At 45.2% G+C, this 24,827-nt stretch overlaps 1 protein-coding gene across 1 annotated transcript in view; it reads left to right on the forward strand.

The window, feature by feature from the left end:
* Positions 1-24,827, forward strand: part of NBN (nibrin) — a 32,435-nt gene continuing 7,608 nt past the window's right edge. Inside the window, exons 1-14 of the mRNA XM_068158504.1 lie at positions 1-224; positions 2,480-2,613; positions 3,775-3,920; positions 5,167-5,326; positions 7,037-7,140; positions 13,709-13,826; positions 14,528-14,718; positions 15,253-15,353; positions 16,852-16,990; positions 18,034-18,297; positions 18,585-19,059; positions 21,607-21,678; positions 23,813-23,968; positions 24,486-24,599. Of these exons, the coding sequence (XP_068014605.1) occupies positions 194-224; positions 2,480-2,613; positions 3,775-3,920; positions 5,167-5,326; positions 7,037-7,140; positions 13,709-13,826; positions 14,528-14,718; positions 15,253-15,353; positions 16,852-16,990; positions 18,034-18,297; positions 18,585-19,059; positions 21,607-21,678; positions 23,813-23,968; positions 24,486-24,599 (2,205 nt within the window). The 5' untranslated portion in view covers positions 1-193. The remainder of the gene's footprint in view (positions 225-2,479; positions 2,614-3,774; positions 3,921-5,166; positions 5,327-7,036; positions 7,141-13,708; positions 13,827-14,527; positions 14,719-15,252; positions 15,354-16,851; positions 16,991-18,033; positions 18,298-18,584; positions 19,060-21,606; positions 21,679-23,812; positions 23,969-24,485; positions 24,600-24,827) is intronic.

The raw sequence follows: 24,827 nt of genomic DNA on the forward strand, positions 1-24,827 counted from the left end.
GCTTGCTGCCCGCCCGCGGTACCCGGCGCCCTCCTTTTTCGTTTCGCTTTCCGCTCCCTCTCGCAGGCGGGTTCCAAAACAGCGGTGGTGAGCGAAGGGTTTTCTCTTCCTGTCCCGGCCTCATCCCGGCTTGCCGGGGGATGCTGGGTACAGCCGTTCCCGCCTTGTCTCCGGCTCTTCGCCGCGCTCCAGGATGTGGAAGTTGGTGCCCGCCGCAGGAAAAGGTGAGGGAGCGCCAGACCCCGCCGCCCCTGGGACGGCCTGGGCCCGGGCACCGCGGGCCGCCCGCCTATGTCTGCGCGGATTCCCGGGCGGGGGGCGGTGCCTGGCCGCGAGATCGAGCCCCTCGCATGCGGCGAGTGGGGTTGGGAAGCTGCCGGCCAGGCCGTGCCTTGGGATGCCAAGGTGTGCCGGCTCCAGGAGCTGGCGCTTCGGCTTCCACCGGGCGGGCTGGATTGTCCGTGTTCCCGGGCAAAGCTGCATTGGTCCGGTGCAGATCAGCCGCTCTGGACGCTCTTGCGCGGCCGATCTTCCGTTTGTCCCTTGAGCACTTGCAGGCCATAGCTCTGCGAAACCGTGTGGGGTGCCTTCAGGCGCTGCTGCAGACAGTCGAGCAGGTCACAGAGCTGCTTTTAAAATCCGTGAGGATCTCCGAGGCAGAAGTCAACCTCGGGACTCTCTCCTTGAAGAAAAGATCTCTAAATATTATGTTGATGTTTCAAGGACCAGGTGTTGAGACTTCGGGCTGTTTCTTGGATTCAGAGTTTTGAACCTGAATGGCTGCTGCATCTTTTCATCACCAGTATCTTTATCCAAAGGAGCTTTGATACATTAATAGCTTTGATCATAGATGTCATAAAATAGACAAATTCCTTCATGACTTAGACGTTTTTTGTGTAACAAACAATCCTATCACAAGTGCACCTGCTCTTTATTTTCTAATTCACTGAGAGTGAATTTTGGATGTTTAGTGAATCTAGTGGCAACAGAACTTAATCCTGTTGAAATTAACTAAGTTATCTCTTAATTTCTCTACCATGAGGGTAGTGTAACACTGGAAGAGGTTGCCCAGGGAGGTAACTGAGGCCCCATCCCTGGAGATATTCAAGGTGAGGTTCAACAGGACTCTGGACAACCGAATAGAATAGAATAGAATAGAATAGAATAGAATAGAATAGAATAGAATAGAATAGAATAGAATAGAATAGAATAGACCAGGTTGGAAGAGACCTTCAAGAACATCGCGTCCAACCTATCATCCAACACCACCTAATCAACTAACCCATGGCACCAAGCACCCTGTCAAGTCTCCTGAACACCTCCAGTGATGGCGATTCCACCACCTCCCTGGGCAGCCCATTCCAATGGGCAATCACTCTCTCTGTGTAAAACTTCCTCCTGACCTCCAGCCTGAACCTCCCCTGGTGCAGCCTGAGACTGTGTCCTCTTGTTCTGGCTGCCTGGGAGAAGAGACCAACCTCTGCCTGTCTATAACCCCCCTTCAGGTAGTTGTAGAGAGCAATAAGGTCACCCCCTGAGTCTCCTCCAGGCTAAGCAACCCCAGCTCCCTCAGCCTCTCCTCACAGGGCTGTGTTCCAAGCCCCTCACTAACTTTGTTGCCCTTCTCTGGACACGCTCCAGCAAGTCAACATCCCCCCGATGTCCCTGCTGACTGCAGGGGGGTTGGGCTGAATGACCTTTGGAGGTCCTTTCCAACCCAAACCATTCTGTGATTACTGCCTGGAAAACTCTTGAGCAAGAGCCAAAGCACTGGTATTGTAGCTGTATTCAGGGTGATATTTTCTGTATAGTTCATATTTGGAGATCTTATTTGCTCAGCTAGAGTTTAATCTGTAACCATTCATGTCATCAAGAACAATTTCTGGTTCTGTTGACCAATAGGTATCATACACCTTTTGGATGTAGTCAAGACAATTCACTGAAAAGCCATCATGTGATCTACATGACAGATACCAAGAAGGAGCTAAAGCATAGGTTGGATACTGCTAAGTATCAGTTTTACTTACATTGCAGATCTCCTTGCATTCATTAGGAGGATATTTTCCTCCTAACCTTTTAATAGGTTGTGTAGATAAATTATGCACTCATAAATATTCTGTACCCTCAAACCCTATCCTACATAGTGCTTGTGCTTTGCTTTTCCTTCTATGTGTAACACCTAATCTTCAAGAAATAATATAAGAGAAAAGTTAAGCAGCAAAGTATTACTAAAAAGTGCTTGAAACAAGTGTAGTGTCACTTCTGCAGCTGCTTTGTTTGTCTTAAAATGTATCATTGTGTAATGGACCAAGCAAAGGAGAAGGGAAGAAAGAGATTTTGTCCATAAACTAAATGCATCATTCTCATCAGCCTAATATATGATGCATCACAAAACTGAGTTTCAGCTATACTATGAACTGAGTGTTAGCCCTAAGTTCTTTGGGTGTTTTGGACTTGTTTGTCTCTTGCTTGTTTTCAGGAGAGCCTTACCGGCTTTTGAGTGGCACAGAATATGTCGTTGGACGCAAGAACTGTGCCATTTTGATTCAGGATGATCAGTCCATCAGTCGAAGTCATGCAGTTCTGACAGTAAGTCAGCCTGAAGCAGCCTCTGTAAGTAACCAGCATTTTTAAGTGTTACCAATCACCCATGTGGATCATTCAGTCTGCCATGACCATACATGCTCTCACTGGTGTTTGATGCCTGGAGTAGAACCACTGAATAGAATAGAATAAACCAGGTTGGAAGAGACCTTCAAGATCATCGTGTCCAACCTATCATCCAACACCACCCAACCAACTAACCCATGCAACCAAGCACCCTATCAAGTCTCCTCCTGAACACCTCCAGTGATGGTGACTCCACCACCTCCCCAGGCAGCCCATTCCAATGGGCAATCACTCTCTCTGTGTAAAACTTCCTCCTGACCTCCAACCTAAACCTCCCCTGGTGCAGCCTGAGACTGTGTCCTCTTGTTCTGGTGCTGGCTGCCTGGGAGAAGAGACCAACCTCTGCCTGTCTACAAGCCCCCTTCAGGTAGTTGTAGAGAGCAATAAGGTCACCCCTGAGTCTCCTCTTCTCCAGGCTAAGCAACCCCAGCTCCCTCAGTCTCTCCTCATAGGGCTTGTGTTCCAAGCCCCTCACCAACTTTGTTGCCCTTCTCTGGACATGCTCCAGCAACTCAACCTCCTTCCTAAACTGAGGGGCCCAGAACTGGACACAGGACTCAAGGTGTGGCCTAACCAGTGCAGTGTACAGGGGCAGAATGACCTCCCTGTTCCTGCTGGCCACGCTGTTCTTGATGCAGGCCAGGATGCCATTGGCCCTCCTGGCTGCCTGGGCACACTGCAGGCTCATGCTCAGCCTACCATCGACCAGCACCCCCAGGTCCCTCTCTGCCTGGCTGCTCTCCAGCCACTCTGACCCCAGCCTGTAGCACTGATCACTTGTCTTCCTGTCTTGTCTTAATCTTGGCTTGCCAGTTTTTCTTTCTTAGGGTTAACTTGCCTCTGTTGAAAAATGCAGTTGCATAATTCTACTGGTCCAAGTTCCCTTTTATCCCAGAGTGAAGAATCACTAGGAATTTGTATTGATTTGATCATAGCAGGAAATTAATATAATTAAATCTCATTACACATACAAATTTTAGGTCTTGGTTCTGGAAGGTGCTTCAGTTGTCTTAGCACAGGCTTCTCTGTTGCTTTGATCCATAATGGCAGTAACCTGTTTCTGATAAATCTTACTCTGATAAACTTACATTTGCTTATTTTCAGAGCCAGTCTCTCTCAGTCCCTGTTTTAACAGTAAAGGATACATCTAAGTATGGTACCTTTGTTAATGGATCAAAACTTAATGGTGCTTCAGTGTCTTTGCAGTCTGGTGACAGAATCAACTTTGGAGTCTTTGAGAGCAAGTTTAGGTAAGTGCTTTGATTATAAAATACCAACTACCAATACCAATGCCAACCAAGACTGCAGTTTCTGAGAAGAGTATTTTTGCACATCATACAGCTTGGCAAGCAATACAGCAATGAGGAGCTTTCAGAAAGCAGAGGAGATGAGTAATGTTTTGCTTGTGTTCCACACCTGCTTCTGTGATAGTTTTTCATTACATATTTTTGTAATGCAATTTGTTTTGACACCAAGAGATGAAAATTATTCCTAGCAAAGCAGTGGCATTTTAGAAGATGTTGTGTCATGTACAGTGAGTGTTTTGGGGCTTTCTTAGGCAAAGAATACAATCTTAAAACCAGAAATGGCTCTAAAGAAGGGAGGGAAGGAGCTTGTCTGAAGCCTTGTTGGCTGTTGGTAGTGTAACAAGAAAAGAACTGAGACAGCTGGTGGATGCCTTGTGCAGCATTAGCCACTGAGTGCTGCTTGCTGCAGCATATGGCTGTTTTCTTCAGTGAACCCAAACTGCTAATGCTTCACATTGAGCCTGGCAATCAGATGCATTGTGACTTTTGTACCAGAAAGATGATTTAAATTTCTTTCTGCTTTGTAGACTGAAGCAAATCAAATCATGGAATTTGTTAATTCCCTGTTGTAGATCTGTGAATACAAATAGGCTTTTATCAAGGGTGGTGGCAGTGTTAGGAGAAAAAATCTTACTTGAACTTGTACTCCACAGCATCTTTTTAAATGCTAGTCTGTTCATGGACTGTTCTGTTGAGCATGCTTTTGCCTTTGAGAGCACATGCTCAGTTTCTTCAGCTATTCCCTGACCTTGCACTATTCATAGATTCATGGAATGTTTTGGGTTGGAAGGGGGATCATCTAGTTCCAACTCCCCTGCCATGGCAGGGACACCTTGCAACCTGGCCTCATCCAGCCTGGCCATGAGCACTTCCAGGGTTCCCCATTCTTGAAGCAGTGATTCTGTGTGATGTTTGTGAAAGACCCAGAAGTCCTCCAGAATTATTTCAGACCTCAAATCAAAATGGTTCATTTTGATGAACAAAAATTAGTGCTTACTTGGGAAATTTTAAAGCACAGTCTTTGATCCAGGTAAGTTGTGGAGGGGTGGGGTGGAGTAGTTTGTTGTTTCATTTCCTTCTCCCTGCCCCAGATTTCCCTGAGACACAAACATGGCATTCAGGTTAACTCTATCATCATAATGGTTGGCTGAAATAACTAAAGCAATTCTGTTTTGCTTGTTATTTTCAGAGTGGAGTATGAACCTTTGATTGTCTGCTCCTCATGTTTAGATGTTGCTCAGAAAACTACTTTAAATCAAGCCATCCAGCAGCTCGGAGGTCATGTAGTGAATGAATGGACAAAAAACTGTACTCATCTTGTAATGGTATCAGTAAAAGTTACTGTTAAGGTATGCTGAGCTTTTGCATATTGATGGTGCTGCTTTGCAGGTTTCCTAAAAATGTTAATCAAGTTCTAGGTTTGCTCCAGATTTTCCTCTCCTATGAAGCCAACTCATCCTTTTCCAGATTTAGGAGGAGGCATATGGAAAGGGTAGTGGTCAACAGCTCCATGCCTGGGTGGGGATGTGTGACAAGTGGTGTCCCTCAGGGGTCTGTATTGGCACCAATGCTGTTTGGAATCTTCATTGATGATATCAACAGCACCCTCAGCAAGTTTGCACGTGTTATCAAGCTGAGTGGTGTGGTTGAGAAGACTGAAGGACACAGTGGGTGCCATACAGAGAAACCTGGACAGGTTGGAGAGGAGGACTGAGGAGAGTCTCTTGAAGTTCAATAAGGCAGAGTGCAAGGTCCTGCACTTAGGTTGAGGCAATCCTTAATATCAGTATAGGTTGGGGGACAATGAAACTGAGGGCAGCCCCTGCAGAAAAGGATTTGGGGATGGATGAGAAGCAGGACATGAGCCAAATCATGTCCTGGGGTTTGTCAAAAGAAGCGTGGCCAGCAGGTCAAAGAGATGATTCTGTGACTTTGCTTTGGTGAGACCTCACCTGGAGTGCTGTGTCCAGGTCTGGAGCCTCCAACACAAGAGAGACATGGACTTGCTGGAGTGGGCCCAGAGGGGGGCCACAATCATGATCAGAAGCCTGGAATACCTTCTATGAAGACAGGCTGAAAGAATGGAAGCTGTTCTGCCTGGGGAAGCGAAGGCTCTGGGGAGCTACATTTCACTATCTGAAGGGGACTTACAGGAAGGCTGGGAAAGGGCTTGTAGTGATAGGATGAGGGACAGTGTTTTGAAACTGGAGCAGGGTAGATGTATGTTGGACATGAGGAAGTTCTTTACAATGAGAGTGGTGAAATACTGGAATAGGCTTGCCCAGGGATGTGTCTCCAGGCTCTGTCCCTGGAGACATTGAAGATCAGGGATGTGTCTCCAGGCTCTGTCCCTGGAGACATTGAAGATCAGACTGGAGGGACTTCTCAGGATATCAGGTGGTGATAGGACTAGGGAGAATGGAATGAAGCTGGAGGTGGGGAGATTCAGGCTGGATGTGAGGAGGAGGTTCTTCACCATGAGAGTGGTGAAACCCTGGAATGGGTTGTCCAGGGAGGTGGTTGAGGCCCCATCCCTGGAGGTGTTTAAGCCCAGGCTGGATGAGGCTCTGTCCAGCCTGATCTAGTGTGGGGTGTCCCTGCCCATGGCAGGGGGGTTGGAACTAGATGATCCTTGTGGTCCCTTCCAACCCTGACTGATACTGTGATACTGTGATACTATAATATAGCCCTGGGCATACCGATGTGGTTGGAGGTGTCCCTGCTGACTGCAAGGAGTTGGATGAGATGCCCTTTGAGGGTCCCTTCCAGCCCACTGTAATCTGTGAATCTGTGAAAGCAAACCAAAACTGCCAGTTTTGAAGACTGTTACAGATTTTCATCCGTTGCCTTGCACATCTTCCTAACTTTTGTTGAGACAGCAACTGAAAGCCAGGCTGTTGGAAACAAAACTTATCCTGGCTTTCAGTAGCAAATTCCTGTATCATTCTGTTAGTGCCTGTGATGTTTTTTGCAAGTAAGATCTGGAAAAGCTAATGTCAATTGAACCATATCCTGCCTGACCTTTTCCCATACAGTGAACCTGTTTTCTGTCTTTGCAGACTATCTGTGCTTTGATTTGTGGCCGACCCATTATAAAACCAGAGTTTTTTGTTGAATTAATCAAAGCCATTCAGTCCAGGCAACAGCTGCCTAATCATGAAAGGTAAGTGTTGTATTTGCAGTGTCACAGAACAAAGTTCCTGGGATTTAGATGATCAAATAACTATCCATCTATCTGATCATATTTGCCAGAACATGTGATTTACAGTGACTTTATTTGTGGAAGAATGCTTGTTAGGACACACAATGTAATATTCAGGCAATTCTCTTGCTCTCGTCCCTAGAGGTATAAAATGAGCTCTTGGAATAGGTTATATGGTTAGAGATATTAGTAGCTCTAGACAGGAACTTGTTTTTTTGATGCATTTTAAGCTCTTCTGGGAGCTGATGCATTAAAATAAATGATCTTTTCATAGAAGGAATTATGTCAAGCTTATTTCATTATGCAGACACATTGTCCCAGTACACAGTTAGTTACTGAGTTTACTGTAAACTTTGGTTAAAACCAAGCTAGTCTGACTGCTGAATTCCCTGAAATAGAGATTTTGTTTTAATTACCTGTTAAGAGATGAAGTGAAACTGATGTGCATTGGGAAATAAGCTGTGAAGAAGAATAGGAGTCACTGCTGGGTTTAGGTATTTGTGGCCACACATGCATATGTGTATGTTAGGACACAGAGAAGGGCCTTGGAGTCCTGGGTGATAATAAATTATCCATGAGACAGCAATGTGCCCTGGTGACCAATAAGGCCAATAGTATATTCAGGTGCATTAAGAGAAGTGTCCAGCAGGTCAAAGGAGATTCTTCTCCCCCTCTACTCAGCTCTACTTAGACTACATCTGGAGAATTGTATCTGGTTCTGGGCCCCTCAGTTCAAGAAGGACCTCAGGGAACTGCTTGAAAGAGTCCAGGACAGAACCACAAAAATGCTGAAGGGAGTGGAACATCTCCCTTATGGGAAAAGGCTGAAAGAGCTGGGTCTCTTTTGCCTGGAAGAGAGGAGACCTCATTCATGTTTATAAGGATGTGAAGGGCAAGTGTCAGCAGGACAGAGCCAGGCTCTGCTCAGTGGTGTCCAGTGATAGGGCAAGAGGCAGTGGGTGCAAGCTAGAGCACAGGAGGCTCCGTGTGAGCACAAGGAAAAACTTTGTGAGGGTGACAGCTCTGGAACAGGCTGCCCAGAGAGGCTGTGGAGTCTCCTTCTCTGGAGACATTCAGAACCACCTGAATGTGTTCCTGTGCGGACCACCCTGGGTGATCCTGCTCTGGCAGGGGCATTGGCCTAGATGATCTCTGGAGGTCCCTTCCAACCCCTAAATATTTTACATTTCTACATTGTTTTATAAGGACTTGAGAAAACTAAGCAAACTATTTAGATTCCTCCCTGAAGCATCAGACATGAGGTTTTCTGGCAGTTTGGGGATTGTTAAACACGGGTAGTAGAAGCCATCAAAACCAAGCAAGAGGTTGTGCAATCTGCTTGATGTGATGTTACCTAGTGGTAAAGCTGCTGTTTCTCTCTGTTACAGCAACAAGCAAACAGTGCCTTGGGCTCTGGAAACCTTGGTGCATGTTCTCTGCTTCTGTAATACAAAAGTAGCAGTGTAACTGAGCTGCAGAGTGCTCCCTGGTATAGAACCAGAGGGATGTGTTTCTTTCTTTGAAATATTTTTGCTACCTATTTAAGGCCCTCCAAGGAATTGAGCTGACTAAATGTTAGTGACACTGGCAATATATCCATTATGTAGCTTTCACAGAGAGAGTTCTGTATCAAGCTAAAAGAGACAGCTGGGGTAATAAGCAGATCTATAATTAAAATAATTACAGTATTTTTAATAGGTGATATTTTTAAGGTGTAGCTTGTGGGAAGAGATTTGAGAGTTTACTTAGCAACTGTTTGCATTTAATTCCAAAGGTGCTTTTAACTTTCCCAGGGAATCTCTACATTGTTAATTGTAGCTAGAGCTGGTGCATCCACAAGACACAAACCACCATGGGGCAATAGTAGTTTGGATATGAAATAAGAAAGGTATAATGATGTAATAATAACAGGGTGACACTGTTCATTAAATATTGATCACTACTGTAGATCTGATCCCCAAAGTATCATATGGAAATATAATCTTTAAAAAAACCCAACAACTTCTTTTTATTTGTGCTAAGACTCTACAGAAGTACAAACCTGCAGTTTGCTTGTGAATGTGAAAGTGGTGCTTCTTACTTACTCTGCAGGAGGGTAGAGAGGCTTTGCAGAGGGACCTCAACAGGCTGGACAGATGGGCAAAATCCAACAGCATGAGATTGAACACATCCAAGTGCCAGGTTCTGCACATTGGCCACAACAACCCCATGCAGTGCTACAGACTGGGGTCAGAGTGGCTGAGAGCAGCCAGGCAGAGAAGGACCTGGGGGTGCTGGTTGATGGTAGGCTGAACATGAGCCTGCAGTGTGCCCAGGCAGCCAGGAGGGCCAATGGCTTCCTGGCCTGCATCAGGAACAGTGTGGCCAGCAGGAGCAGGGAGGTCATTCTGCCCCTGTACACTGCACTGGTTAGGCCACACCTTGAGTCCTGTGTCCAGTTCTGGGCTCCTCAGTTTAGGAAGGATGTTGACTTGCTGGAACGAGTCCAGAGAAGAGCAACAAAGTTGGTGAGGGGTTTGGAACACAGCCCTGTGAGGAGAGGCTGAGGGAGCTGGGGTTGCTTAGCCTGGAAAGGAGGAGACTCAGGGGTGACCTTATCACTCTCTACAACTACCTGAAGGGAGGTTGTAGCCAGGCAGAGGTTGGTCTCTTCTCGCAGGCAGCCAGTACCAGAGCAAGAGGACACAGTCTCAGGCTGCTCCAGGGGAGGTTTAGCTGGAGGTTAGGAAGAAGTTCTATACAGAGAGAGTGATTGCCCATTGGAATGGGCTGCCTGGGGAAGTGGTGGAGTCACCATCCCTGGAGGTGTTCAGGAGGAGACTTGATAGGGTGCTTGGTGCCATGGGTTAGTTGTTTAGGTGGGTTGGATTGGTTGATGGGGTGGACACGATGATCTTGAAGGTCCCTTCCAACCTGGTCTAGTCTAGTCTAGTCTAGTCTATTCTAGTCTAGTCTACTTGAGGCTTTTCATGAAGTATATTGCCCCAGGCTTCTGGTGCTCTCTGATAACCTAGGCAGGAACAACAATAACTGAAGGTTTCACCAACAGCTGCATAAGTTCAGCCCTGTATGGAATAATATCTTTTATTACAGCTTTCAGAAAGGAGGGAAGTAACAGAGCCTTTAGCAGAAACTCATCAAGAATTAAAACCTGTTTATTGAGCAATTCAAGACTGTAGAGGGTTTTTTTCTGGATAATGGGGAGGGAGCACTTCAGAATCCTAAAGTGGAAGAAAATCTGTGTTGCCTTGTGAACTTAGATCAGCACTGCATTAGAGTTTCAAAGGAAAATCAAAGGTTTCTTTGAGGAGGAGATAATCAAGCAGAGTTTCCTGCTGAAACTAAAAACACAGGCGTTTGAAATGTATTTATAGAGAAACTATAGAGCAGTTTCAAAGTCAGGCAAACTACTGTTTCCCCCTCTTTACCCATCCTTTGGTCTTTAAAGATTACTTTGTCCCCTGTATTTAACCTAGGTTAATAACTGTCTCTGCAGAACTCGGTAACAGAAGTCTTCTGGCCTGCTAACTGCAATCTGAGTTGTCCTGTTTCTTAAAATTAGTAAACTTGGTCACTATTTTTGTAACTTCTCAATTTGAACAGGTTACTGAAACTGACTGAGCACTTGTGTTTGGAAACCTGATCCTTTCAGGCTGGTTCATTTCCATTGTCTACATAAAGCTTCAGGAACTGCTTGTGAAGAGCACAAAACCCCAAAGATTACTCAAAATGAACTGTGATTATTATCTAATTTTAGCCTGTCATGATGGGATGATGTATTGGGGTGCTGTAGAAGATTTACATGCTTATTCTTGTATTCACCCATAAGTATGTGGATATTCAGAGTGCCTGAGGAATGCTTATGCTTACAGATGGTGCATGTTTTTCAGAAGATTTCAGTATTGCATGGAGTATGTTTCTTGCTTAGGAAGAGGTTCTAAACAAGTGCAAGGTTCTGCACCTGGGTGGGGACAATCCTTGATATTAATACAGGCTGGGGGATTATGAAATTGAGAGCAGCCCTGCAGAAAAGGACTTGGGGGGTGCTGTTGGATGAAAAGTTGGGCATGAGCCAACAATGGACACTCAACAGCTCAGAAGGCAAATCACATCCTGGGCTGCATCAAAAAAAGCATGGCCAGCAGGTTGAGAGAGGTGATTCTGCTGCTTTACTCTGCTCTGGTGAGACCTCACCTGGAGTACTTTGTCCAGCACTGGAGCCCCCAACATAGAAGGGACATGGACCTGCTGAAGCAGGTCCAGAGGAGGGCCACCAAGGTGATCGGAGGGCTGGAGCACCTCTCCTGTGCAGACAGGCTGAAAGAATTAGGCTGGTTCAACCTGGAGAAGACTCTGGGGAGATCTTATAGTCACATTTCACTATCTGAAGGGGACCTACAGGAACGCTGGGGAAGGGCTGTTTGGAAGAGCTTGTAGTGATAGGACGAGGGGCAGTGGTTTGAAACTGGAGCAGGGTAGATTTAGGTTACAGTATCACAGTATCACAGTATAACTTAGGTTGGAAAGGATCTCGAGGGTCATCGAGTCCAACCTATCAACACAGACCCCATGACTAGACCATGGCACCAAGTGCCACGTCCAATCTCCTCTTGAACGCCTCCAGGGTCGATGACTCAACCACATCCCTGGGCAGCACATTCCAATGACGAATGACTCGCTCGGTGAAGAACTTCCTCCTCACCTCGAGACTAAACCTCCCCTGGTGCAGCTTGAGACTGTGTCCTCTTGTTCTGGTGCTGGTTGCCTGGGAGAAGAGGCCAACCCCTTCCTGGCTACAACCTCCTTTCAGGTAGTTGTAGAGGGCAATGGGGTCAGCCCTGAGCCTCCTCTTCTCCAGGCTAAACAACCCCAGCTCCCTCAGCCTCTCCTCATAGGGCTTGTGTTCAAGGCCTCTCCCCAGCCTTGTTGCCCTTCTCTGGACATGTTCAAGTGTTTTGATGTCCTTAAACTGAGGGGCCCAGAACTGGACACAGTACTCAAGGTGAGGCCTAACCAAAGCAGAGTACAGGGGCACAATGACCTCCCTGCTCCTGCTGGCCACACTATTCCTAATGCAGGCCAGGATGCCATTGGCCCTCCTGGCCACCTGGGCACACTGCTGGCTCATATTCAGGTGGCTGTCGATCAGCACACCCAGGTCCCTCTCTGTTTGGGAGCTCTCCAGCCACTCCGACCCCAGCCTATAGCTCTGCATGGGATTGCCGTAGCCAAAGTGCAGCACTCGGCACTCGGTTGGACATAAGGAAGGAGTTCTTTACAGTGAGAGTGGTGAAACACTGGAACAGCCTGCCCAGGGATGTGGTTGAGGCCCTGTTCCTAGAGGCATTCAAGGTCAGACTGGATGTAGCCTTGGGCATCCTGATGTAGTTGGAGGTGTCCCTGTTGACTGCTTGGGGGGTTGGATGAGATGCTCTTTGAGGGTCCCTTCCAACCCAATGCAATCTGTGAATCTTGATTTTTGCATAAATTAAAATATAAATAAATGAAAACCACATCTGTGTGTATTATGGGATATATGCATTATATTGTGCTGGTACACCTGATCTTGGCACTCTGTTTCAGCCTTTTTTTGCTTCCTCTTGTTGTTATTGTTTTTGTTCTCACATAGTATGGAGAGGATGTCAGAATCAAGATAAGTAGTCCTCTGTTCAGCCATAGTATGTACATAAACTTCTGTTTGGGTACAGGTGTAGTGTAGTTAAAATCCACCTATAGTTTCCCTACTTTATGGCATGTTCCTTCCCCTCTTTCTATCAGAACTGCTGTAGTAGTACACATATGGCTCACAGATCCTGTAAATACTGTCCTGAAATTAGCACTTGTTTGCTTGTCTCAACTCTGAAGGCTTTATATGGTGTGGACATGACATCACTAACTGGAGCTGAGATCACAGGCAGTGACAAAAGTGAGAGTTTCAGGGCTTCTCTCTAACCTGTCCCCCAGCTGACCTCCTGGTGACTTTGCTTCTGTTGGAGAAAACAACTGAGAATCTGCAGGGTGAATCAGTTCAGTTCTCTATCCCACCCACAAGAAAAGTGTACCTTTTTTTTCTGTCCTATTGGTAGGTTGCCATCTAGTGTGGTGGTACACAATTTCTTGGTCCATTAGAAGAGGAGCAGTGCCTTGTCCCCACCTGACGGGCAAAGGAAGCGAGATGATTACTCTTGTGTGTGGTTTTACTATTAGCTAGAGTAACTGCAGAATGAGATTGCAGTCTGGATTGTCAGTACTGTTAGTGGAGAACATGGATCTGTGTGGATGGGTTGAATACATTTCTAAGAGTGCTGTCCTCTTGGTCAATGAAGTAGAAAGCCTCAATCTTAGGCATTGAGAAATTGGAGGCTCCGCTTCTTCTCAACAAGCCCTTGAAAAAATGCTTAGGCAAACAATCGTAACAGAGCAATGCAGCCTTTTTAACTTCAGGGCTTTGCTTGAAACTGGAAAGGACTATGAGTCAATGCTGACAGGTAAACCTGAATTTTGTAACTTTCACTTTCTGTTCTTGCAGCTTTTATCCTCCAGTTGAAGAGCCTTCCATCGGCAGTGACAAACTGGATTTGTCTGAGCGACGTGAGAGGAGAAAAATATTCAGTGGAAAAACCTTTGTGTTTCTAACTGCCAAGCAGGTGATTGGACTTTGGATTGCAAAAATGTTGCAGGGGTAGCTAAGCACAGGTTCTGTTCTCCATGAATTCAACACCCATTCTGAATTCATCAGGAGAGGATTTCTGTGTATTTATCTTATTACAATAGGATGGCCTAAGCAAGATGAACTACAGAGGGAGAAGAGAGAAGGGCCACAAGGATGATCAGGGGGTGAGGACAGGCTGAGGGAGTTAGGGTTGTTCAGTTTGGAGAAAAGAAGGCTCTGAGGAGACCTTATTGTTGTCTTCCAACATCTGAAGGGGGCCTACAAGAAAGCTGGTGAGGGACTTTTTTGGGTGTCAGGTAGTGATAGGACTAGGGGGAATGGATCCAAGCTAGAGGAGGGGAGATTTAGATTAGACGTCAGGAAGAAGTTCTTCACCTAAGGGTGGTGAGACACTGAAACAGGTTGTCCAGGAAGATGGTAGAAGCCCTGTCCCTATATGTTTTTAAGGCCAGGCTGGATGTGGTTCTGAGCAAGTTGATCTAGTGAAGGGTGTCACTACCCATGGCAGGAGGGTTGGAACTAGATGATCCTTGGGGTCCCTTCCAACCCTGACAATTCTGTGGAACAGAACACACCACATCTGCACTAGCATAGCACTTGGCACTGATGGCTCATTCTACTGCTAGGCTGACTATATTTTAATTATTGTTTTTTAAATTTGCATTCTCTTTTTAGCACAAGACACTGGGGCCAGCAGTTACTCTTGGAGGAGGGGAAGTAAAGTTGATGACGGAAGGAGGAAAAGAAACATCTTCGCTAGCTTCTCCCGAAGTTTGTGTTGTAGATGTGGGAGTGACAAGCTCTCAGATCCCAGTACCTGACTCCCTGAGAAACTGGACTGATTCTGTTCTGGCTGTCTTGCAAAGGTGCAGCTTTGTTCTCTTGTACAGCAGTAGAGTCACTTCAGGATTTCATATTTTAACAGTAGGATGCTTATAAAGAGGGCACTTTTTTCCATTGCTTTGAGTATTTAGCATAGCAACTGAAATTGGAAGCAGGAAAGGGAGTACTTGGCAGTTCTGACAGAATTGAATAGGGTTGGGGGGGTGGCTTTTTGTGGTTGGTTTTGTGGAGTTTGGTTTTTTTGAGGGTCCAGTTCTACAGCAATTGTAGTGAAGCTGCTTTGCAATTCCAGACACCAAGTGTGGCTTTATTTTTTTCCTGTTATTGGAACAAATTAAAAAATTAGTATATTCTAAGACTGGAAACTACCTCATCTGTGATTTATTCAATAAATATCTCTTTCATGAAAACATCAGGTGGCACCATGAGGTCATGTGGCTTACTGCTGTCTAATTCTGTACATACAATGGTTCTGAAGAACAGCTTCTGTTAATGACAACCAATTGTTGGGTTTGGTGCATATTTTCATTGTCTTTGTTTCATTTGTATGTTGACAGCAAGAATCTGAGGCCTATTCCCGAGGCTGAAATTGGACTGGCAGTTGTCTACATGTCTACAGAAAAATACTGCAACCCTCAGATGCAGCCTGATAACAGAGGTAAATGGAAGAAAGGGAGTAGTAAATTAGCAGCATTAAAGAGGCAGTATTTCTTTTTGTACAGGGGCAGCAAATGCATCTTGTTTCCAATCTCATTCAACTGGATAAAAACTGTCTGACTGGGTTATGTAAGTGGAATATATATCAGGCTTTTAAAGGTAGTTATGTTGACAGTTAATTTGCTAAGAAGGAACAAATGGCATTGTCTGGGAGTTATAAAACACTTCTATGTATGCTCTGCAAACCAGAGGGATTGTAAACAAGACATCTTCCTTTTGAGCTTGTCTCAGAACAACAAATAGCAACATATATAAGATGTTAAACGATGAGGTGCAAGTGTCTCTGTGTCTCTCTAAGATGATAGTGGTAGGAAAAAATAATGACTGTATACAGAATGAGTGACCTGAAAGGATGATACTATCACCTTAGTCTCAATCAGAATGAGGTACAGGAAGAATGTAAAGGGCTGAGAGATGGCTCATCATTAAAAAGAGAAGTATCTAGAAGTACAATGAGACATACGTTAAAACAGTAGATGTCAGTAGGCTTTGATTTGGCAAAGGCATAAGTATATGAAGACAAGGACAAGTAAAAGGGCAGTCCATGTAAAAGACATACATGCTCTTCTCTTTCACAGAGAAATGATGTGAGTAGCTAGAGAGAGAGCAAATGGTATTTTAAGGCAACGCCCTGACTATGGGGATGATGAGAAACTGGCTGTGGAAGATTCACAGATTGCATTGTGTTGGAGGGCACCTTCAAAGGACATCTTGTCCAACCTCCCTGCAGACATCAGGGACACCTTCAACCACATCAGGATGCCCAGGGCTGCGTCCTAATCTTGAACCTCTACAGGGACAGGGCCTCAACCACATTCCTGGGCAGCCTGTTCCAGTATTTCACCACTGTCATTCTAAAGAACTTCTTCCTTATGTCCAACACAAACCTACCCTGCTCCAGTTTCAAACCATTGCCCCTTGTCCTATCGCTACAAGCCCTTGTAAACAGTCCTTCCCCAGCCTTCCTGTAAGGTTCCCTTCAAGTTACTTCATAGCAAATATAAGTTCTGTACTATTAGAAATAATGCCCAATATAATAACCACATTAGAGACCCTCAGAAAGCAGCAAATGCAAGGACTCTGTGCTCTGACATTTTGCATGAAATATATATTGCATAATTTATTGATTACATTATGTCCATTTTAATGTATGATTTCCCATCATGCTTCATCTTCATTTTCATCTTCATTATTCCATGACTTAATGCAGTGGAATACTTGACCAAAACTGGATCCCAGAACACAGTCCTTTTAGAACTTTTTCTTTCTTTTTTTGGTGTGTTTTCTTTTAATTAAATAAATCTGCTCAACCTTTTGATGACTACTGCTTTAAGGCCATTTTACAAGAGCCTTAGCTGCTCAGTCACTGATGTGTGATAGCACATGCAAAGAAACAGGTTTGGTATTAACCTTTGAATTCTTTGGTGTTGATGTTGCAGCTGTAACTAAAAGCGCTCCCATGCCTGCTGTGGTAGGAAGAGCCATTTCTCAGAGTTTGGCTGCAGATGAAACCATCATGCCAACAGCTGCAGATGACAGCACACTATACATACCTGATACAGAGATGGAAGAGACATGGTAAAGTATTGATGGAAATAGTTTCTAAGCCGCTGCTTGCAAATAAAGCAGTCTTCTGTGGCAGAGGAAGTGTGTCGAGGATATACAGAGTTATAAACTGCTCTTGGTATCTTGCTGTCGCTTGCCTGCAGTGAGAGAATATCTGCTTTTGAGTGGCAGATAACAAAACATCCCATAGGACCAATCATATCCTGGGTTTCATCAAAAGCAGCGTGATCAGCAGGACAGGGGAGGTGATTCTGCCCTTCTGCTCTGCTCTCATGAGACCTCACCTGGAGTACTGCATCTGGTTCTGGTGCCCCCAGCATAAGAGGGACATGGAGCTGCTGGAGCTGGTCCAGAAGAGGCCCATGAAGATGATCAGAGGGCTAGAGAACCTCCCCTATGGAGATAGGCTGAGAGAACTGGGGCTCTTCAGCATGGAGAAAAGAAGGCTCTGGGAAGATCTTAGAGCAACCTTCCAGGACCTGAAGGGGGCCTACAAAAAAGCCAGGAAGGGACTTTTTACAAGGGCTTCTAGTGATAGGATGAGAGGGAATGGATTGAAGCTTGAGGAGAACAGATTTAGACTGGAGATTAGGAAGAAATTCTTTCCAGTGAGGGTAGTGAGACACTGGAACAGGTTGCCCAGGGTGGTTATGGATGCCCTCTCCCTGGAGGTGTTCAAGGCCAGGTTGGATGAGGTCTTGAGCAACCTGGTCTAGTGGAAGAGGTCACTACCTATGTTAGGGGGGTTGGAACTAGACGGTCTTTAAGGTCTCTTCCAACCCAAACCATTCTATGAATCTATGAGTGACTTACACAACTTGGATACTGCACATCTGGTTTGGCTGTCTTCACTGCTACAAATTTTCAAGCCATTGCACAATTAGTAAACTGGATTTATCATAGCAGATGGTATGCTTTGGTTTTAGCACACATACATTGTTTATGAGTATGCTCAAAGTACAGGTATAGCTTACTTTAAAAGTGTAGTTCTGCAGTGTATCTCTGTGGTAGCTTCTTGTGTGCTCACCTAATGTTTTTTTTTACCTCCAATGTAGTATGGAGACAGAAAATACCTGCCAGATGGACAGGCGAGGCAGAATGGCTCGGCAGAGTACAGCTGCTCCAGAGGAAAACCCTAGCACAAGTGGCAGTGTAAATGCAAGAACATCCATATCTAGAGTGACCAGAACATCTGGATTTAGCCAAAAGACTCATCCTGTCTCACCATCTAAAGTTTCAGAGGCTGATAAACCCGGTGGGCGTGCCACACATCAGCAGTCCAACTCCATTACAAAGTACTTCACGGTAGCTAGAAAAAGGTAGGGTGAAATGTTCTTGACATAACTTCTCTTACTGTTATGTTGATATTGATGTTGTAAAATCATTCTGACTCAAGGGATATGCATTTGATTTTAAAACATACTTCAAAAGGGAATTTTTAGGTCAGCTTCCTAGAATGGCCAGCTTTTCTTCAAGGGTACTTCCATTCAAGTTTCACAATGAAGTCACTAAACCCACAGGAAGCTGTTAGCTCGTGGAAGCAGCTGATCACGTTCAGGAATGTCATTGTAATTTGGCTTCCTTTTTAAATTCCTTTCTTGCTAAGGGAAAGAGCTGAAGAAGGAGAAGAAACATCTGTAGCCAAACTAGCAAAACTGGAGGAAAGGTCCCAGCCTGTTTCCAAGGGCACTAGACCCACAGCTTCATCAGCGTGTTACGGTGAAGCAGAACAGTGTCAAAGGGAAGACAACATCCTGGACCCAGATCCAAATTTTGTGTTAGAAGACAAAGGTATGAAGCTTACAGCGGAAAGCAGCAAGCTAGCAAGGGGCAAAACAGACACTAAAACTGCTTCTAGTGAAAAGCATGCACCAATGAAGAGAAAGGAGTTAGATGACTTAGTTGAAGACAGAGAGACGTTGGAAATTGTCTTTGGAAGTGCAGAGCTAGACTGGGACGATCAAATGACAGATCATGAGCAGGGATCTCAAGGCAATGCACACAAAAAAAGATGTTTGGAAGCCAAAGGAAGCAGGATTCAAGAAGTAAATATGAAACACAGAGAGAAGGATAAAATACTGGTAAGTTGTATTCTTCTCACATGCCTACTCTTGAAACTTACAACCATGTTAAAAGGACACAGATAGGTCCTTCAAGAATGAGGCTGGCTGCTTACAGAAAGTGGCCTTAAAGAGTTTATTTGCTTAAACCTCTACCTCTCAAATCATTCTGAACTAAACATTGAGGTGATTCACAGATTGCATTGGGTTGGAAAGGACTCTCAAGTGTCATTTTGTCCAACCCCCTGCAGTCAGCAGGGACATCTCCAACAATATAAGGCTGCCCAAGGCTGTATCAAGTCTGATCTTGAATGTCCATTCGATGTCTCTCTTGATGTATCTGCTAGATGTGAACATTTTATTGTTACTTCTGTCTAAATGTTTTTCATTCTTCAGGACATTTTTTCTTTGTGAATTGAAAGCAGCTTGTGTTCAAAAAGTTTTTCTCTTGAAGTAGGTAGAAAGCAGAATATATGCCATGGTGAGACCCCCACCTGGAATACTGTGTCCAGTTTTGGGCTCCCCAATTCAAGAGAGAAAGGGATCTGCTGGAGAGAGTCCAACAGAGAGCTGTGAGGATGATTGGAGGCCATGAACATCTCTGCTATGAGGAGAAGCTGAGAGAGCTGGGGTTGTTTAGTCTGGAGAAGAGAAGGCCAAATGGGGATCTGATCAACACCTATAAATACCTGAGGGGTGGGTGTCAAGCTGAAGTTGCCAGGCTCTTTTTGGTGCTGCCCAGTGATAGGACAAGGAACAACAGGTACAAGCTGGAACACAGGAGGCTCCACCTCAATACAAGGAGACACTTCTTTATGGTGAGGGTGATGGAGCAGGCTGCCCAGAGAGGTTGTGGAGTCTCCTTCTCTGGAAACTTTCAAAACCTGCCTGGATGTGTTCCTGTGCAGCCTGCTCTGGCAGAGAGGTTGTATTCAATGATATCTGGAGGTCCCTTCCAACTGCTAACATTCTGTGATATCTCTAGTCCAAACAAAATTTCTCATGGTATATGTTGTGGGTTAATTATAATGTTGGTTTTTATACTACAGTAATAATGATATTATCTTTAGGTAATGAATTTTCTGAGGAAACCTGTACTTGACTTCTTCTATTGAATACCACAGTGGTGTCCAACATTTCACAAGTCACAATCTCTATAAGTGTCAAGTGAAAGGTTTGATAAAAATCCTGTGTGAGGCAATTCCTCTTAAAAAACCCAGACAAACAAAGCCAGACAAAACCAACCAAACCAAACCCCAACCAACCAAAGCTTTTCATTACCTTGCTTCTTTATTTCTCTCAGTAAATTGAGCAACTGACTCAGTCTACAGGATGCACAAAGCTGACCTGTTGGTGGTTTTCTGTTGGTGTGTATGTGTTTAGTTTTTTTGACAACTAAAGGGCAAATCTGGTTTTAAACTATAGGAGGAAAACAACCTGTGGAATACTTTCCTGTCCTACTAATGAAATGCTACTTTTTGCATTCAAAAGCTTTTACAGGACTTTCCAGAATGTGGCAGGACTTTGTGCACATGGACAAAGAATAGAATAGAATAGAATAGAATAGAATAGAATAGAATAGAATAGAATAGAATAGAATAGAATAGACCAGGTTGGAAGAGACCTTCAAGATCATGTCCAACCTGTCATCCAACACCACCTAGTCAGCTAAACCATGCAACCAAGCACCCTGTCAAGTCTCCTCCTGAACACCTCCAGTGATGATGACTCCACCACCTCCCTGGGCAGCCCATTCCAATGGGCAATCACTCTCTCTGTATAGAACTTCCTCCTAACCTCCAGCCTAAACCTCCCCTGGTGCAGCCTGAGACTGTGTCCTCTTGTTCTGGTACTGGTTGCCTGGGAGAAGAGACCAACCTCTGCCTGTCTACAACCTCCCTTCAGGTAGTTGTAGAGAGCAATAAGTCTCCTCTTCTCCAGGCTAAGCAACCCCAGCTCCCTCAGTCTCTCCTCACAGGGCTTGTGTTCCAAACCCCTCACCAACTTTGTTGCCCTTCTCTGGACTCGTTCCAGCAAGTCAACCTCCTTCCTAAACTGAGGAGCCCAGAACTGGACACAGTACTCAAGGTGTGGCCTAACCAGTGCAGTGTACAGGGGCAGAATGACCTCCCTGCTCCTGCTGGCCACACTGTTCTTAATGCAGGCCAGGATGCCATTGGCCCTCCTGGCTGCCTGGGTACACTGCAGGCTCATGTTCAGCCTACCATCAACCAGCACCCCCAGGTCCCTCTCTGCCTGGCTGCTCTCCAGCCACTCTGACCCTAGCCTGTAGCTCTGCATGGGGTTGCTGTGGCCAGTGTGCAGAATCTGGTTTGCTACTGGTATAAGAACTTAACAAACAAAAAAAACCCAAACCCAACCCAACTAACCGAAATAAACATACCCAAGCAAACAATGAAAACCCCAAGGGAAAAAAAATAATGTAGTAGTGGTTGGTTTGTTTTTGTTTTTTTAATAGAAAAGAAAAAAAGATTTTCAACAATTTTAGGTAATAACATTTGCATTTTCATTTCAGTGATACACTTTACATAATTTTTAATCAAACAGAAAGAAGAGGACCTCGGAACAGCTCTGGCTTCAGAAACGAAACGTGAGATCAAGGAAGAGTCACCAGTCTTGGTAAGGAACCAGTTAAAGGTTCAGCTGCAAGCTTTGAGAAGCATTGAGAAAATGTATCCCATTTAACTTTCAAGAACATAGTATTTGTGGATCCTCATTCAGAAGACATGAGGTTCTGAGGCTGGAAAGCAGCCCTGAGGAGAGAGACTTGGGGGTGCTGGTGGAGGAGAAGCTCAACAGGAGCTCTCAGTGTGCACTTGCAGCCCAAAAAGCCAATCAGACCCTGGGCTGCATCAGGAGAAGTGTGGCCAGCAGGGCAAGGGAGGTGATTCTCCCCCTCTGCTCAGCTCTGGTGAGACCCCACCTGGAGTACTGTGTCCAGTTCTGGAGCCCCTATTACAAGAGGGATGTGGAGGTGCTGGAAGGTGTCCAGAGAAGGGCCACAAGGATGAGCAGAGGGCTGGAGCACCTCTCCTATGAGGACAGACTGAAGGAGTTGGGGCTGTTCAGTCTGCAGAAGAGAAGGCTCTGAGGTGACCTCATTGTGGCCTTCCAGTATCTGAAGGGGGCCTACAGGAAGGCTGGGGAAGGACTTCTCAGGATCTCAGGTAGTGATAGGGCTAGGGAGAATGGAGTGAAGCTGGAGGTGGGGAGATTCAGGCTGGATGTGAGGAGGAAGTTCTTCCCCATGAAAGTGGTGAAACCCTGGAATGGGTTGTCCAGGGAGGTGGTTGAGGCCCCGTCCCTGGAGGTGTTTAAGCCCAGGCTGGATGAGGCTCTGTCCAGCCTGATCTAGTGTGGGGTGTCCCTGCCCATGGCAGGGGGGTTGGAACTAGATGATCCTTGTGGTCCCTTCCAACCCTGACTGATACTATGATACTATGAAGATTGCTCTCCTTGAAACAATCACATGTGACTTGGAATAGTAAGGCCAGCTTATTTACTGGCTTGAAAAGACAGAGCAAGCTCTGATTCATCTGCATGTTTTTACAGTGGAGTTTGGGTGGACTCCTAAGATGACTGAAAGGACAGAAGCATAATGTAGTTGTATTCATCCTTCAATGCACTTAATGCTTGTCCTGATGTTTCTGTTAGGTCACTGCTTAAAGGCCAGACAAGAACTCTTGTCCTTGCCTTCTCTAAGGAGATTGTAACTAGAATGGAAGAGATGGACCAGAAAAAGAGATGTAACATACAGTGATTGCCAGTAAATAGTGTGTGCTAAGTTTGTCATAGGTGAGATGAATAAAGGCAGCAGGGGAGGATTGCTGGGAATGGCAGGGAGGCACAGAATGAGACCAGGCTAGACAAAACTGGTAGGGAAAGATTCTGGAAAGGTAGAGCAGGGTGTAGCCCATCAAAAAGGGGCAGGTTGAAGCCTTCTTGCATATATCCAGCAAACAGTCCATGAAGATGGAATGCTGTGCAGGTAATACCAATGTGCAGGGTGAGCTCAGATTAAGGGACTTTGATATAAAAAAAACGTACTGAATCTGGGCTGGAGCTGTCCATGAAGACAGTTCAATGTTACTTGTAAACTTGTCCTGCACCCAGACTTGCTTTTTAATCCCTGTAGGTCTAGCCCCAAGCAGTGAAGTGTGTCTGCAAACTTGCTGGCATATGAACATTCTCATGCACAGGAAAAAGTTGCTTCATTGATCAAGTCCATCTGACAGCCCTAAAGTTGCCCTAAATAGTAAATCTGTAGGTTAGAATGGAGCTGGGGAGGTTCAGCTTTGTCTTCCATGGTGTTAGCTGGAGTTCCTATTAGAGTAAGCATGCTTAATTAAATGCCTCCAAGTAAGAGGCAAGATGGAGAGAAGTAATTCTTGGATATTAAAAAAACCCAAGCAAAAGCAAACCATGTTGAAGTAAAATCCTAGTGAAATGAGGTATGCTGCTGCTGTTGTTATTATTACAGTTCTTAGTGCTCATGGCTTTCCGAGAGATGCAAATATGAGGTACATGTACTGATCTCCCAGCTCTATTGGTAGTGTACATAAGGAGGCTGGGAAGTACATCCATTTTCTTGGCTTGTAGCACTGCTGTTGTTTCCCCTCACCCTTTTGCAATCCTAACTTTTGCCTCAGCTGCTCTGAAGCTGATTTCTCTCTTTCAAGTTCATGGTGTTGGAGATGCTGTATGTCTGGTTACACACATCTGAAGTGATCCTTCCTTTTTCTTCCCACACAAGAACCACAGTGAACTGCAAGATGATTCCAAGAATCTTCCTAGCAGACTTCTGTTGACAGAGTTTAGGTCACTGGTTGTCAGCCATCCAAGACAGAATAGTCAACTTACTGGATACACCAGCTATGAAGGGAAGAGGAACTTCAAGAAGTTCAAGAAGGTTGGTGTGGATGTGGCATGGTCATGAGGTGGCACTGTTTGAAAATACTAAGAAGCAGTCCCTTCAGGTTGTAGAAATCTTAGGCTGCCAGAGTTGGAGCTGTTCAGCCTGCAGAAAAGAAGGCTCTGAGGAAACCTTATAGCAGCCTTCCAGTACCTGCAAGAAAGCTGGGAAGGGACTTTGTACAAGGGCTTGTAGTGATAGGATGAAGGAATGGATTGAAGCTTGACTGCATATTAGAAAGAAATTCTTCATGGGGAGGTTGGTGAGGCATTGGGACAGGCTACCCAAGGGAGATCACTGAAGCCCTCTCCCTGGAGGGGATTCTTTTGATTCTTTCTGTACATGCTATTCCCCCTTCCACTCTTTTAAATGTGATCTCTGATAAATATTATTCCAAGGAAAACTGACTTTCTCCTGTGATATCTGAAGAGACTTTCTGAATTCTTTAAAATGGACCTTTCACTTGCAGTGTGCTTGCCTTCTACAGTAACTGTAAGAATTTCTTGCCTCACAGGTACCTTATCCAGGGGCAGGACAACTTCCATGCATTATTGGAGGATCAGATCTGATTGCTCACCATGCTAAAAAGAATTCAGAGCTAGAAGAGTGGTTAAAGCAAGAAATGGAGGTAAGGAATTACGTCTTAAAGATGGTCAAACAAAAGCCTCACATAGTAAGTTTGTCCAGTTCTGGGCCACTCAATTTAAGAAGGACATTTAGACTCTTAAATATGTCCAGAGAAGGGCGAGGAGGTTGGTGAAAGGCCTCAAGCACAAGCCCTAGGAGGAGAGGCTGAGGGAGCTGGGATTGTTTAGCCTGGACAAGAGGAGGCTCAGGGGAGACCTTATTGCTGTCT

Source organism: Melanerpes formicivorus, unplaced genomic scaffold (assembly GCF_026170545.1).
Source record: "Melanerpes formicivorus ecotype bairdi unplaced genomic scaffold, bMelFor1.0.p_v2 SCAF_40, whole genome shotgun sequence".
Classification (NCBI taxonomy): Eukaryota; Metazoa; Chordata; class Aves; order Piciformes; family Picidae; genus Melanerpes; species Melanerpes formicivorus.